General features: G+C 37.3%; 1 protein-coding gene across 1 annotated transcript in view; it reads right to left on the minus strand.

Moving 5' to 3' along the window:
* Window positions 1-17571, minus strand: part of URB2 (URB2 ribosome biogenesis homolog) — a gene marked incomplete in the record, with an annotated part of 152480 nt that overhangs the window by 127914 nt on the left and 6995 nt on the right. The window contains 1 exon segment of the mRNA XM_053711147.1: window positions 15680-15856. Coding sequence (XP_053567122.1) covers window positions 15680-15856 — 177 coding nt within the window.

A 17571-nucleotide genomic window follows, 5' to 3' on the forward strand; every position in this document is an offset into this window, starting at 1 on the left:
TTCAGAAAAAAAATACAATTTTAAAGTCAACACACGAAGGAGCAGGCACTACTAGGTTTGGAAAAATAAAACATCAAATTTATTGAAGACAACATTAAAAAGGAATATACCCAGACAAGGTAACAGACAAGAAAAACAAAGTCTTACATGTCTTGCGCACCCCTGGTGTCGCTTAGGTATAGGTATAACAAGAAGGGCTCTATTTATACCTATGGCACAAATTAAAGGGACACTAAACCCAAACATTTTCTTTCATGATTTAGATAGAGAATACAATTTTAAGCAATATTCCAATTTACTTCTATAATCTAATTTGCTTCATTCTTTAGGTATCCTTTGTTGAAGAAATAGCAATGCACATGGGTGAGCCAATCACACGAGGCATCTATGTGCCGCCACCAATCAGCAGCTACTGAGTCTATCTAGATATGCTTTTCAGCATAGGATATCAAGAGAATGAAGCAAATTAGATAATAAAAGTAAATTAGAAAGTTGTTTAAAAGTACATGCTCTTTCTAAATCATAAAAGAAAAATTTGGGGTTTTATGATCCTTTAACCCCTATTTGACCAGATTAAAAACACATAGACAATGAGTAGAAAAAGCATATATGCTACAAAGTTGTAATAACATTGGTGCGGTGGCTAGAAGAAATCTTTATGAATACAGATTAGTATATAAAACGCTGCATAGAGCTAAAATGAACAGGCTATAGAAACCAGACATAATTCTTAAGCGAGTACAAGCTGCATTTCTAATAAGCTCTTTTTGGGTAACTGTTACCTGCACAAAGTAAGAATATCCAAAACACAATACTATAATAATTTATGTCAGTTAACTTATGATATTACACTAGACAGTAACTACAGTGTGCATTGTACTATGCATTTTTTTTACTATAAATAGCAACTCATCTATATAAGGAACATAAAAAAGGGATATCTTCATACCAGGGATTTGTGAAGTTGTAGATATATGTAAGCTCCCACCTAGCTATGAACAGATTAGCAAAGATGGGGCAAATCTTGCCTCCATCGCTGTTCCGCAGATTTGCTGATAATATTCTTTATGAAACATAAAAAAGGATTGTAAAAGTAGGTACTTTAGTATGTCTCCTATATAATGTTTGATAGTGACATCTAAACCCAACTCTTTTTCTAGAAAAAAAAAATCAACTATTTGTACTCTCAAAGACTGTGGAATGCAGGTGTACAGTGAAGAAATGTCTATAACCATCCAGGAGTAGTCATTCTGCCATTCAATATGTTCTAGACTCTTTAAAAGATGTGAACTGTCCTCAAGGTAGCTCAACTGTTTCTTGGCAATAGGATGAAGGATGGCATCCAGCCATGCTCCCATAGGTACAAATAGGGAGCCAATGCCAGAAACTATGGGTCTACCTGGAGGACGCTCACAATCTTGGTGCACTTTTGGCACATGATAAAAAATTGGAATCACTAGATTCTCTGGTACCAAAATGTCAAGATCACTGGAATTGAAAATTCCAAAAGATATGCCTTCTTGTACTAGTTGAGATAATTTCCTTTTATATTTGTGTGTTGGGTTCGTTGATAACTTGCAATAAATTGTAATATCAGCTAGCGGTTTATAAGCCTCTTGAAAATAGAAATCTTTATCCATGATTACAATGCTTCCGCCTTTATCAGAATTTTTTATGACGATGTCATGGTTATTTTGCAAAATACAAATTTTAAACAACTTTCCAATTTACTTCTATTATTTAATTTGCTTCCTTCTCTTGTTATCCTTTGCTGAAAGTTTTATCTAGGGAAGCTCAGGAGCAGCAAATAATCTAGGTTCTAGCTGCTGATAGGTGGCTAGACATATATACCGATTTTCATTGGCTCACCCATTTGTACAGTCAGCAACCAGTAGTGTATTGCTGCCCATTCAACAAAGCAAACCAAGAGAACAAAGATAAATTGATAATAGGAGTAAATTAGAAAGTTGATTAAAATTGCTGCGCTATCTGAATCATGAAGGTAAAAAAATTGGGTTTCAGGCATGGAGAGCTTCAATGAGACTCTCTCTTACCTGGCCTACAGAATTATAAATTTCAAAAATGGAGGGAGCATCAGGTAACCAACCTAGGCCACTTATGGCATAAATAACAGAATTTATGTTTACCTGATAAATTTCTTTCTCCAACGGTGTGTCCGGTCCACGGTTTCATCCTTACTTGTGGGATATTCTCCTCCCCTACAGGAAATGGCAAGGAGAGCACACAGCAAGAGCTGTCCATATAGCCCCCCCCTCTGGCTCCGCCCCCCAGTCATTCGACCGACGGTTAGGAGAAAAAGGAGAAACTATAGGGTGCCGTGGTGACTGTAGTGTATAAAGAAAGAAAGAAATTTTTCAAACCTGACTAAAAAACCAGGGCGGGCCATGGACCGGACACACCGTTGGAGAAAGAAATTTATCAGGTAAACATAAATTCTGTTTTCTCCAACATTGGTGTGTCCGGTCCACGGTTTCATCCTTACTTGTGGGAACCAATACCAAAGCTTTAGGACACGGATGAAGGGAGGGAGCAAATCAGGTTACCTAAACGGAAGGCACCACGGCTTGCAAAACCTTTCTCCCAAAAATAGCCTCCGAAGAAGCATAAGTATCAAATTTGTAAAATTTGGCAAAGTATGCAGGGAAGACCAAATTGCTGCCCTATAGATCTGATCAACAGAAGCCTCGTTCTTGAAGGCCCATGTGGAAGCCACAGCTCTAGTAGAATGAGCTGTAAATTGCTCAGGAGGCTGCCGCCCAGCAGTCTCATAAGCCAATCGGATGATGCTTTTCAGCCAAAAGTAAAGAGAGGTAACAGTAGCTTTCTGTCCTCTCCTCTTACCAGAATAGACGACAAACAAAGAAGATGTCTGTCTGAAATCCTTTGTTGCTTCTAAATAGAATTTCAAAGCACGAACTACATCTAAATTATGTAACAAACATTCCTTCTTCGAAACTGGATTCAGACACAGAGAAGGAACCACTATTTCCTGGTTAATATTCCTGTTGGAAACCACTTTTGGAAGAAAACCAGGCTTTGTACGTAAAACTACCTTATCTGTATGGAATACCAGATAGGGTGAACACACTGCAAAGCAAACAATTCAGAAACTCTTCTAGCAGAAGAAAAAGCAACCAAAAACAGAACTTTCCAAGATAGTAACTTAATATCTATGGAATGTATGGGTTCAAACGGAACCCCTTGAAGAACTGAAAGAACTAAATTTAGACTCCATGGAGGAGTCAAAGGTCTGTAGACAGGCTTGATTCTGACTAAAGCCTGTACAAACACCTGTACATCTGGCACGGCTGCCAGACGTTTGTGCAACAAAACAGACAGAGCAGATATCTGTCCTTTTAGAGAACTAGCTGACAAACCTTTATCCAACCCTCTTGGAGAAAGGAAAGTATCCTTGGAATTTTAATTTTACTCCAAGAGTATCCCTTGGAGTCGCACCAACAGATATATTTTTTCCATATCTTAAGGTAAATTTTCCTATTCACAGGCTTCCTGGCCTGAATCAGAGTATCTATAACTGAATCTGAAAACCCACGCTTAGATAGAATCACGCGTTCAATTTCCAAGCAGTCAGTTGCAGAGAGACTAGATTTGGATGTTCGAATGGACCTTGTACTAGAAGATCCTGTCTCAAAGGTAGCTTCCATGGTGGAGCCGATGACATATTCACCAGGTCTGCATACCAAGTCCTGCGTGGCCACACAGGAGCTATCAGAATCACAGAGGCCTTCTCCTGTTTGATCCTGGCTACAAGCCTGGGAAGGAGAGGGAACGGTGGAAACACATAAGCTAGATTGAACGACCAAGGCTCCACCAATGCATCCACTAGTGTCGCCTTGGGATCCCTGGATCTGGACCCGTATCGAGGAACCTTGGAGTTCTGACGAGACGCCATCAGATCCATATCTGGAATGACCCATAGTTGAGTTAACTGGGCAAAGACCTCGGGGTGGAGTGCCCACTCCCCCGGATGGAAAGTCTGACGACTCAAATAATCCGCCTCCCAATTGTCTACTCCTGGGATGTGAATTGCAGATAGATGGCAGGAGTGATCCTCCGCCCATTTTATGATCTTGGATACCTCTCTCATCGCCAAGGAACTCTTTGTTCCCCCCCCGATGATTGATGTACGCTACAGTCGTCATGTTGTCTGACGGGAACCATATTAATTTGACCTTTGTCAGGTGAGGCCAAACCAGGAGCGCATTGAATATCGCTCTCAGTTCTAAAATGTTTATCGGAAGAAAAGACTCTTCTCGAGACCATAGACCTTGAGCTTTCAGAGAGTCCCAGACCGCGCCCCAGCCTAAGAGACTGGCGTCGGTCGTGATGATGACCCACTCTGGTCTGCGGAAACTCATTCCCTGAAACAGGTGATCCTGAGACAACCACCAGCGGAGAGAATCCCTGATTACCTGGTCTACTTGAATCTGGGGAGACAAGTCTGCATAATCCCCATTCCACTGTTTGAGCATGCACAGTTGTAATGGTCTTAGTTGAATTCGAGCAAAAGGAACTATGTCCATCGCTGCGACCATTAATCCTATTACTTCCATGCACTGAGCTATGGAAGGCTGCAGAATAGAGTGAAGAACTTGACAGGCGCTCAGAAGTTTTGATTTTCTGACCTCTGTCAGGAAGATCCTCATTTCCATAGAATCTATTATTGTTCCCAGAAAGGGAACTCTTGTTGATGGGAACAGGGAACTCTTTTCTACGTTCACCTTCCACCCGTGAGATCTGAGAAAGGCTAGAACAATGTCTTGTATGGGCCTTTGCTTTGGAAAGAGACGAAGCTTGGGTTAGAATGTCGTCTAGATAAGGTACTATAGCAATGCCCCTCAGTCTTAATACCGCTAGAAGGGACCCTAGCACCTTTGTGAAAATTCTGGGAGCAGTGGCTAAACCGAATGGAAGAGCCACGAACTGTCTTTCCAGGAAGGCGAACCTCAGGAACTAATGGAGATCTTTGTGGATAGGAATATGCAGGTACGCATCCTTTAAATCCACGGTAGTCATGTATTGACCCTCCTGGATTGTTGGAAAAATCTTCCTTGTTCCGTTATTGGAACTGGGTGTATCACTCTCATCTTTACTATGTCTCCTACGCAGTGTAAGAAAGCCTGTCTCTTCATCTGGTCTGAAGATAAGCGAGACATGTGGAACCTTCCCTTTGGAGGAAGTTCCTTGAATTCTAGAAGATATCCCTGAGAGACTATTCTAGTGTCCAGGGATCCGGAACATCTCTTGCCCAAGCCTGAGCAAAGAGAGAGAGTCTGCCCCCTACTAGATCCGGTCCCGGATCAGGGCTACCCCTTCATGCCGTCTTGGTAGCAGCAGCAGGCTTTTTGGCCTGTTTACCCTAGTTCCAACCTTGCAATGGTTTCCATGCTGGTTAAGGTTGGGAAGTGTTGCCTTCTTGTCTGGAGGCCGCAGAGTTAGGAATTGGTCCGTTCCTGAAATTGCGAAAGGAACGAAAATTAGATTTGTTCTTAGCCTTAAAAGGCCTATCTTGTGGGAGGGCATGTCCCTTTCCACCAGTAATGTCTGAAATAATCTCTTTCAATTCCGGCCCGAATAGGGTCTTACCCTTGAAAGGAATATTAAGCAATTTGTTCTTGGACGACACATTCGCCGACCAGGATTTTAGCCAAAGCGCTCTGCGCGCCACTAAAGCAAACCCTGAATTTTTCGCCGCTAACTTAGCTAAATGAAAAGCGGCATCCAAAAGAAATGAATTAACCAACTTAAGTGCGTGAATTCTGTCCATGACTTCATCATATGGAGTCTCCCTTTGAAGCGAATTTTCCAGTTCCTCAAACCAAAATACGCTGCGGTAGTGACAGGAATAATGCAAGAGATTGGTTGAAGAAGGAAGCCCTGCTGAATAAATTCTTTTTCAACAGTCCTTCTAATCTTTTATCCATAGGATCTTTGAAAACGCAACTGTCCTCAATAGGAATAGTTGTGCGCTTAGCTAACACTGAAACCGCCCCCTCAACCTTAGGAACCGTCTGCCATGTGTCCTTTCTAGGGTCGACAATGGGGAATATTTTCTTGAATATAGGAGGTGGAACAAAAGGTATACCTGGCTTTTCCCACTCCTTAGTCACTATGTCCGCCACCTGCTTGGGTATCGGAAAGGCATCAGCGTACACTGGAACCTCTAAGAATTTGTCCATCTTGCACAATTTCTCTGGAATTACCAGAGAATCACAATCATCTAGAGTAGTTAGGACCTCCTTAAGCAGGGCGCGGAGGTGTTCTAACTTAAATTTAAAAATCACTATATCAGTGTCTGCCTGCTGAGAAACTTTTCCTGAATCAGAAACTTCCCCTTCAGACAGGCCCTCCCTCACTGCTATACTCAGATTGATGTGAGGGAACAACTGATAAATTGTCCTCAGCGCTAACCTGCTCATCTTCTGTATTTAAAAACTGAGCAATCACGCTTTCTAGAATAGGATGGCAGTTTGGATAATAGATTTGCTATAGAATTATCCATCACTGCAGTTAATTGCTGCATAGTAACCAGCATTGGCGCGCTAGATGTACTAGGTATCGCCTGCGTGGGCAAAACTGGTGTTGACACAGAAGGAGAGGATGATAAACTATCCCCACTACCTTCACATGAAGAATCATCCTGGGCAATCTTATTAAATGTGACAGTACTGTCCTTACTTTGTTTGGACGCTATGACACAATTTGCACAAAACATTAATAGGGGGAACCACCTTGGCTTTCATACATACAGAGCATAAGCTATCTGAAGGTACAGACATGTTAGACAGAATATGGCAGGCTAATAATGCAATAAAAACGTTTTTAAAGAAAAGCGTTACCGTCTCTTTAAATAATAAACAAGCACACTTTATTTCTGAAAGTTTGAAAAACTATGAAGGCAATGTCCTATTTTTACAAAATTTGCACCCCAGAGTCCTAGTGCCTTGAAAGTTTTGCACACCAAGTTTCAAGACTTTAACCCTTAAAATGAGCAAAACTGAGCTATTTGTTCAAATAAACAATTTTATCACACAACAATCACTGTCACAGCCTTGCTGCGGCTTTTTACCTTCCCTTAAAGTGATTCAGCACTGAAATAAACCTTCCTGAGTCCGTTTTCTTTACCCACAGGACCCTCAAATGAAGCTGCATGCACTGCCAAGGAAATAAACTGCGCAATTGAGGCGCGAAAACGGGGCCTCCTCCATCTGCATTACCAGAGTGAAGGGGCCTTTCTGACTAAAGTAGTAGTCTAACTAGATGCCAGGCGAAAAAAAAGTTCCCAAAAGTGCTTTTATAACACAATAAAACACTCTAAATGTCCAATAAATCTGATATAAACCAATCGATTTAGCCCACAATAGTGTCAACCAGTATAGAGCCCATTTATAAGCCTTAATCTGTTATGAATCTAAGAAAATGGCTTACCGATCCCCTAAGGGAAAAACTGACAGTCTTCTAGCATTAACATGTCTTGTTAGAAATATGACTAATCGTACCTGAAGCAGATAAGTCTGCAAACTGTTCCCCCCAACTGAAGTTCTCTGGGCTCAACAGTCCTGCGTGGGAACAGCAATTTATTTTAGTTACTGCTGCTAAAATCATACTCCTCTTTTAACAGAAATCTTCTTCATTTTCTGTTGTAGAGTAAATAGTACAAACCGGCACTATTTTAAAATAAACTCTTGATAGAAGAAATAAAAAACTACAACTAACACCACAAACTCCTCACCATCCCCGTGGAGATGCTACTTGTTCAGAGAGGCAAGGAGAATGACTGGGGGGCGGAGCCAGAGGGGGGGCTATATGGACAGCTCTTGCTGTGTGCTCTCCTTGCCATTTCCTGTAGGGGAGGAGAATATCCCACAAGTAAGGATGAAACCGTGGACCGGACACACCAATGTTGGAGAAAATCATATTTATAACTTTGAAGAATTTAAGGAGAAATATAATGTTCCGGACAATAACAGATTTTATCATTGGCAAGCTAAACATTATCTAAACTCAGTTATTCAACTGGCTCCTGATGCCTTTTTCCAGAAGCACCCTCTATTGGAACACCCTAAAGCAAATGCAGGCTCTTTATAGGTTATTTATAAAATCTTACTATCTTCTTTAGAGCATCAACAAATAAATGAGTTATATTACCAAATGGGATAAAATCCTGACGTTATCTAACCCTGAAAGAGTTATACAAAAAAAGTTTTGATACTGTATTATGTTAAGATAAATCAGCAAGATCCCTAGAAGGGTACAGAAATGGAAAAAGGAAATAGAGAACAAGTGCATGAAGTGCTCAGAAGCTAACCCAGATTTGGTACATATAATATATTCTTGTCCCAAGCAGTTACAACTATGGGCTAAAGTGGAATATTTATTATCCTGTATCGCAGATATCAAGATTTCATTTCTGAATATAAATATACTATTCCTTACTATAAATCTAGCCTGGGGGGTAAATACTACATTTATTCACCTAGTAATTTTAAAAGTTAGATCATTGATCTTTAAGAACAGGATTGATAAAATAGTTCCTTCAATGAAACAGCTCAAACAGATGCTGTTTAGACAAGCAACCTTGGAGGCATATGATATGACTATAAAATGTATAAAATTGGATAAACTTGATCAATACGTTAAACTTTGGGAGAAATGTATAACATTTATGGGATCAGAATACAAGCACCAAATAAATTATCTCAGTTAAACCAATTCAATGGGGATAAATATGCTATCTGCCTGGGGAGGAGGAGGTATATATATATATATATATTTTTTTTTATTATTATTTTTTTTACAGCAATTTGTGAGAAGTAAGCTGGTCGGGTCTAATGATAATTATAATCCTATAGACACTAAGTATAGCTAAAATGTTTTTTCATCTTTGTTTGCGCTCTCTTTTTGCCCTTTTAAAGAAAAATAAAATGTATTTTGCGAATCCACCAGATGGTGTATCTTATATGAATTGAAAAAGATCAATGTATAATATATATGTTTTGTATGTGATATTATCTTCTAATAAAGAATAAAAAATTAAAAAAAAAGAGAGAGAGACAGCTCAAGGATTTAAAAGTGATGGTTAGGTTAGTACTCCTTAAAGGACGACTAAATCCAGTAGAAATGCAAAATTAATAAATGCAAAAGAACTTAGTTTGAATTTCAAAATGAGTGGGTTTTTTATGACAAATGTCAGATAGTTACATTTTCCTTCCTAATGCATCATGTGACAGTCATCAGCCAATCACAAAATTCATATACATATATCCTGAGAATCTTTCACATGCTCAGGAGGAGCTTGTGCCCCAGAAAGTGTGCAAATAAAAAGATTGTGCAAATTTAGATAATGGAAGTGAATTGGAAATCTGTTTAAAATTGTGGGCTCTATCTAAATCATGAAAGTTTAATTTTGACTTGTCTGATCTTTAATGATATAAATATTAATGCACACACACTGAGCAAAACTTAGTTCAAAGGAAAAAAATGTTTAATGGTAACCAGGGGCTGCTTTGGCGTCTCTCCCGGAGCTAAGGTAAGTGCTCAGCCAAACGCTGGCAGCCGAAACTACAAACAGAACAAGTTACCCCTTTATAACAGTGAACCATACGTGAGGTGAGTATGTAGCAATGAAGGGCACAAAACTGCTTAGATAAGTGAAGTAAAATTCATTCCTTTAATAAACATTGGTTTAAAACAATCACGGCTTGTGAAAACATGGCAGTGACCTAGGAGTGTAGGTGCTGTCGGAGAATTATGTCATCTGACGCGTTACACGCCTAACTGGCACTATGTCAAAGATAGGTGTGTTAGTAGGAGGTACCTATTTTTTTTAAATTAATTTTATTATTGAGATTCATCAAAAGGCAAACAACGTAAACATGTCAAAGGTTTTACAGACAAATGATTTCTACATATTCAACTAACAGTTGTTATATTATATAAATAAAGTGTGGGTATATGCCAATACAGACACAAATTGGATAACAAAGTTAGTGCCAAGAAAGCTCGGTACCTTCAGAATAACCTAAAAGGCCACTTTTGGGCCCCTTATAAAATCTTAAACATGATCAAGGAAGGTAACTTCTGAAGATATGGAGACCACTTATGGATCTCTAGGAAATAATCTCTATTTTCTGTTTTTATAGGGTTTAGATAAACTGAGAAAATTGAAAAACTTATATAAAACCCTTAAATTAAGCTATATTGATAAATGGATAAGGGAACTATTGTTGTGAATGTTTCAGGTTTAGGTAGTTGGGGGGAGTAGGTATAGCAGGGCCTCATTACAAGGTACAGGGATACAGGGAATGTAAACCAATAAGTCTATCTAAGGTCAGTGTACAGTCACATTTCAACATAGATGCATTAGAGTAGGTGATTTCTAATATGAACACATTATCACAGCTAGATTAGAAAGCATAAGGTTTCAATAGAATACACACCCTTAGCTACAGATCCATAGCTACACATGTTAATATTTTAGAGGCGTTTAAAATATACTTTTAATGTGCCATCTCGGCCGCAGACAGCACACCATCACCGTAAGATAAGATGAAGTAACCCCTTGTAACTCTATATCCACAATACTTAGAAATCAAGAGCCTAAAATAAATAAATATATATATATATATATATATATATATATATATATATATATATATATATATATATATATATATATATATATATATATATATATATATATATATATATATGCACTGTGCTTTATGCATAATTGCTCAGGGATTAAGCACGGGCTACTCCAAGACCTCCTACTATTCCAATATATTTCAGATTGGAGCTAAAATGCTACAAGGGTCTGTAATAATCTATAAGAGGTTTAAACATGTAATTAGCTCATAGTAAGCTAACATTTAGGAGTACAATCCCCTCAACTCCACTCATGAGAGGATATAGTTATTGCTATGGGAATGGGTTTATGTACTCAGCCAAATTTAACTGGTTATAGTGATGTATAGGGGTATATTTACCAAGCTGGTAGACCTCCTCACAGTAGTATGATATTTCTATAAAACAGACCTAGCTTGTGTTAGACAATAAATAAGTATAATATGTAACATAAATAACAAAAGAACAGCTTACCTAAAACATAGAAAACATACCAACAACCTCCAAGCTCCGGTAATGATCACTTATGAGCTGCGTTATATCACGTTCCCACTTGTTTAGGGCCTTCATTTTTTCCCCAGTTTTTCCCCCTTTTTAAACAATTCTTGTGCGGCTCAGTTTCCCAAACACACCTACATGTAGAGGAGGTATCCTGGAAGACGGTTCCTTTTTTTTTTAGGATAGTGGACAGTCGACTATGGACTGCTATACCCCAGATTACTGGGGGGTGTATCGAAATCCTGCTATAAGGCCGCCGCCTAGGAACTCAACGGGCCAGATCTGGGTCCTATAGATCATAAGCTCTGCAAATTTAGTATAAATCAATGCTGCTCTCCTCTATCTAGTCAAAGATGAGATGGATGTTATTAGATATTGCAGATTCACTGAGTTAATCTGCGAATTGAGCAGATCCCTTTAGGAGCAACAAATATTGCGACCTTTCATGGCCGCTGCCTAGCCATGCCCACAGGAGGTACCTTTTAATACATCTAAACGTGAACATTTAGGTACCGCCTCTAAACCTTAGATATGTAAATCTCTATTAACATTGTATTGTATCCAAAAAGGTTAAGTTCAAATCTTGTGTAGCGATATAACGATACATAGTAAAAACAATGTGTTTATTGCTAATATGGTAAACTTTGTTACAGAACGTATTGTAGTAGGAACACTAGTTCAATATATAACCAGATAGCAAAAAGTTGATATAATATCATATTATACATGACAAACGTTAGCTATATAATAGCCATAATTATTACAGTAGTAATCTAGTAGCAGCCACTTTTAGTGGTAAACTCAAGGCTAATTGCCTTAGTTTAATTAGGTACCACTAAGTGACATATGCAAACATTCTTAAAAGATGTTAGGATTGTAACTAGTATGACTATGTGTATAAATGTGACATTGTGAAGTCTTAACGTAAAATACATTGTACAAATATACCGCAATACATAACTGTAACAATGTTACAAGCAGGCACAAGGTAAAAGTAGAAGTTATACAACTGACTTAGAAAGTTTAATTTACTGGTGTGTGAGAATATAGGCATTTCTTGTAAACCTATACCAATTCATTAGTGTAGTCACAACATTAAGCCCTTATAGGTGGCTGAAAAATGTCTATATGAATAGAATGGGGAAAAGGTTAGTAAGTAACTGTATATATTGACTGACTCTTTAAATTAGTTTTAGGTGACAATACATTATCAGCTATTATTAATACCACAGAAAGTATGGATGACTGAAATTCATATTTATGAGTACAAAACTAAAAGCTATACGATATATAGTATAGATATAATTGTAGCATAGTACTATATTCATGACAGGCTAGTAGTAAAGTCTGCCAATATGATGATATTCTAATACTAATAACTATTTTGGCAATTACTAGTAGAACATTTAGATATGGTGTTTTTGAGGAAGCTATTTATTTACCCTCATAGAGATCTAGGTCCCATCTAGAGTTGATACATTTTGGTTCTCTTGTTCCCAGATTAATGATCCATTGGGCTTCTTTGTCCAAAAGATCTCTAAACCTGTCGCCTCCTCTGGTATTTTCTGGTACAAAGTCAATAGCTTTGAACTTAAGGGATTTTTTGTTGTCTGTGTAGCCATGCTGGAAAAAATGTTTTCCAATTGGAGTTTTTGGGGGGTCCCTTTCAAGGGAAGTGAGATGTTCTCGAATTCTACTAGTGCACCCTCTGTATTGTTTTTTTCAGATGTCACAAGTGATTAAATAAATAATGCAGCAAGAGCAACAATCTAATCTGTAATTTATGTTATAAGTTTTTCCTGTGGTGGTAAAAGGGAAAAGTTTCCCCTACTGCACAATTTTGCCATACATTACAGGGGTGTTTACCACATTTGAAAAAAAAAAAAACTTTTTTCGATAACCATGTTTCTTTGGTGTTTTTTTTATCTTTATATACATACAGAGTGATTTTGCTCCCTATCGTAGGTGCCCTTCTCAGTACAAATTTAATTCTATGCTCTAGACTTTCTTTAAGTTTTTCATCAAGTTTAAGGATACCTAGGTTTTTGTTTACGATTTCCCTAATTTTGTTGAATTGATTACTAAACTGTGCGACAAAGACTATGGATTTCTCTTTATATTCTGTGTTAGTTCTATTTTTATTTTCTCTTCTAGTTTTACTCTTCTCTGAAGTTTTTAAGAGCTCGTCTCTCTTGACTTTGGCTATTTCTGCTCTAAGGGACATCAGTAGTTTTTTTTGTCATAGCCACTTTTTGTTAATCAATTTACTAGTTTTAATGAGTGTACGTGGTAATCCTTGTCTGTAATACAGATCCTTCTTATTCTAATCAATTGTCCCTTTGGAATACCCTTTTTAAGGTGGTGAGGATGGCATGAGTCTGCTCTTAGAAGTGTATTTCCAGCTATATATTTTCTATATAGATCTGCAAGAATTAGTTTGTCTTCTACTTTCAGTGTTACATCTAGATAGTTTATTTGATTACTTTTGAGCTGGTAGGTGAACTTTAAAGGGACAGTCAACACCAGAATTTTTGTTGTTTAAAAAGATAGATAATCCCTTTATTACCCATTCCCCAGTTTTTTGCAAAACCAACACTGTTATATTAATACACTTTTTACTTCTGTGACTAACTTGTATCTAAGCATCTTCTGACCGCCCCTAATCACATGACTTTTAGTTATTTTGCATATAGTTGCATTTTAGCCAATTAGTGGAGTGTCTGCCACTAGCCACGGGCGTGATCACAATGCTATCTATATGGCCTACATGAGCTTGCTCTCCCCTGCTGTGAAAAGTAAATAAAATAGAGGCGGCCTTCAAGGGCTTAGAAATTATCATATGTGCCTCCCTAGATTTGCTTTCAACTAGAATACCAAGAGAACAAAGCAAAATTGTTGATAAAAGTAAATTGGAAAGTTGTTTAAAATTACATGCCCTATTTGAAAAATGAAAGTTTTTTTTGGACTTGACTGTCCCTTTAAAGGGACACTGTACCCAAATTTTTTCTTTTGTAATTCAGAAAGAGCATGCAATTTTAAGCAACTTTCTAATTTACTCCTATTATCAATTTTTCTTCGTTCTCTTGCTATCATTATTTGAAAAAGAAGGCATCTAAACTTTTTTTGGTTTCAGTACTCTGGACAGCACTTTTTTATTGGTGGATGAATTTATCCACCAATCAGCAAGGACAACCCAGGTTGTTCACCAAAAATGGGCCGGCATCTAAACTTACATTCCTGCATTTCAAATAAAGATACCAAGAGAATGAAGAAAATTTGATAATAGGAGTAAATTAGAAAGTTGCTTAAAATTTCATGCTCAATCTGAATCACAAAATAATTTTTTTGGGTACAGTGTCCCTTTAAGTCATTGAGGAATTTAACAAAATCCACTGCTTCACTATCGTTTCCATGCCAGATAAAAAGATCATCTATGTATCTGACATAGAAGTCGATATGTTTACTGTAAGATACAAAAGGAAAAACGAGGACTGTAAGTGTTCTCTTGACCAAAAATATATGAAGCCTCCAACCAGCCAAAAAATAAATTGGCATATGAGGGGGCAAATTTTGCCCCTATTGCCGTACCAAATACTTGAAGATAAAATTCACGTGGCTAAAAGTAGATGTTTCATCCCTTTACTCATGTAATCCCACATGAGCTAGGGTCAAGGGCAGTTGAATATCATCTTCTACTTAAAAGTACCCTTTCATCAGAGCTCATTGAGTTTATCCTAGAATCACTAAGATTTCTCCTAACACATAACTTTTTTATCTTCAAGTATGTGGTATATATTTATTAAAAAAAAAAAAAGAGAGAGATAGAGAAAGAGATGATAGAGATAGAGAGAAAGAAAGACATACTCAGCTGAGACAGAACAAAAGCTAGAAGAATAACTTCCATGCCTGTTCATTTTCATTGCCACTCAGTGTGCATACTCTTACCACACTATGCCTTTTCACAGAGAAAAAATATCCTGTAGCATATCAGTCTGTGTGTATGTTTCAATTAAAATTTATTTAGACATGAAATGGTTAAATCTGTTCAGATAGGATTTACTTACCTGCCAGCCCACTTGGAAGTACACCTTTTTTTTTTTTGAACAGGGACTTTACATTTGAAATGAGCATTAGGTTTTCTTCTGACAAATTTCAAAATTTACTTCAATTTGCAGGCCCCGCTGTATCATGTGACAGCCATCAGCCAATCACAAACTGATATACGTATACACTGTAAACTCTTGGACACGCTAACCAGAAGACAGTGCCTCAAAAAGTGTGCGTATAAAAAGACAGTGCACAATTTGATAATTGAAGTAAATTGAAAAGTTTCTTAAAACGGCATGCTCTATCAGAATCATGAAAGTTAAATTTTGACGTTAGTGTCCCTGTACAATACCTAGTTATATACAACTACAACAAAATAGCATTCAGATTAGGATTCCATTTAATTACTTCTAGTACTATTATTATTATAATTATGTTTAAACAGTGCATACCAGTTATCCATTACCTGTGCAATAGTGAAGCGAAGGTTCAGAGACTTTCCCTCTTTCAGAAGACTCTGAAGTTTCCTGCTGTGCAGAATATTGTCTAGAAAGCTCCAAAGCTTAAGCACAACGCCATCCTTTAGATCAATTTTTTTGCTGTAGTACCCAACTAAAGAGTGGCTTACCCAGTCAAGTAACACCTAAAAAATACATAAAAAGAATTAACAGTCATTGTACCTAATTTCACCAATTAAATAAAGTGCCAAATTTTATAAGCAGAATAGACTAACATTTATATAGAAGTACTGAGAGTCAACTTACAAAATAGATTTCTAGCATTGATTAATAAAATGGATATTGTATTAGTTAGCAAAACTTTTTTTATCCAATTGGAAAAGTAACAAACATACAGCTAAATCTAGCTGTATGTTTGTTACTTTTCCAATTGGATAAAAAAAGTTTTGCTAACTAATACAAGTTGTGCGTTCGTGTTTTAACGTTTAAACAGAACCGCAGCCATTACGCGTATTGTCGGTATAGCTGTACCGCAAGACTTTTAGCCTGATTTGAACAGCCAATAGAATTTCAGAAGCAAGCTCTAATCCTATTGGATAATTTGAATTTCCAAAATCAAATCAGCCAGTAGGAATGCAAGCGGCACCATCTTGAATCACGTACATTGCATTTAAGATTCAGTATACGGTGGCGACCGTAGAAAGAGTATGCTCCGCGCCAGATGTCTTCAGGATGCACCCGCTCCGCGCCGCCGGGATGAAGATAGAAGATGCCGCCTGGATGAAGACTTCTCGCCGCCTGGATGAAGATCGTTCAAGAGGGATTTCAAAAACGGTAAGTGGATCTTCTGAGGTTAGTGAATTTTTTTTAAGGGTTTTTTCAGGTGCGTTTAAAGTTTGGGCTTTCGTAAAAGAGCTAAATGCCCTTTTCAGGGCAAAGCAAAAGAGCTAAATGCCCTTTTAAGGGCAATGCCCATACAAATGCCCTTTTCAGGGCAATGGTTATCTTAGGTTTTTTTTAAATAGTTTTTTTTATTTTGTGGGTTTGGGGGGTGGGGGTTTGTAATATTAGTGGGTCTTTGTAGTTTTTTTTTCAGGTAAAAGAGCTGTTTAACTGAGGGCAATGCCCTACAAAAGGCCCTTTTAAGGGCTATTGGTAGTTTATTTTAGATTAGGTTTTTTATTATGGGGTGTTTTTTTTTTTTTAAATGGGTATTAGAACAGGAATAATTTTATTATTTTTGATAATTAGTTTGTTATTTTGTGTAATGCATTTTTTTCGTTTTGGGGTGGGTTTTTATTTTTAGATTAGGGCTTGGGCATTTCACAAAAGGAGCTGAATGCTCTTTTAAGAGCAAGAAAAGAGCTAAATGCCAGTTTAAGGCAATGCGCATACAAATGCCCTTTTCAGGGCAATGGGTAGATTAGGTTTTACTTTATTTTTAGGGTTTGTATACTGTTAGGGGGTGTTTGTTTTGTTTTGTAGCAAATGAGCTGTTAACTTTAGGGCAATGCCCTACAAAAGGCCCTTTTAAAGGGCCCTTGGTAGTTTATTCTAGATTAGGCTTTTTTATTTTGGGGTATTTTTTTTTATTTTTTTTTAAAGGGTATTAGAATAGGAATAATTTTTATTATTTTGTATAATTTGTTTGTTATTTTTTGTAATGGTAGGTTTTTTTATTTTTAGTAATTTTAGTGTTTGTTATTTTTTGTAATGGTAGGTTTTTATTTAGATTTAGGTTTTGTTAGGTTTTAGTGTAAGGCAGCTTAGGTTTTATTTCACAGGTAAGCTTTTTATTTATTTTAACTAGGTAGTTAGTAACTATTTACTAACTAGTCTACTTAGTTAAAATAAAAACAAACTTATCTGTGAAACAAAAATAAAACCTAAGCTAGCTACA

Source organism: Bombina bombina, chromosome 4, assembly GCF_027579735.1.
Source record: "Bombina bombina isolate aBomBom1 chromosome 4, aBomBom1.pri, whole genome shotgun sequence".
Lineage (NCBI taxonomy): Eukaryota > Metazoa > Chordata > Amphibia > Anura > Bombinatoridae > Bombina > Bombina bombina.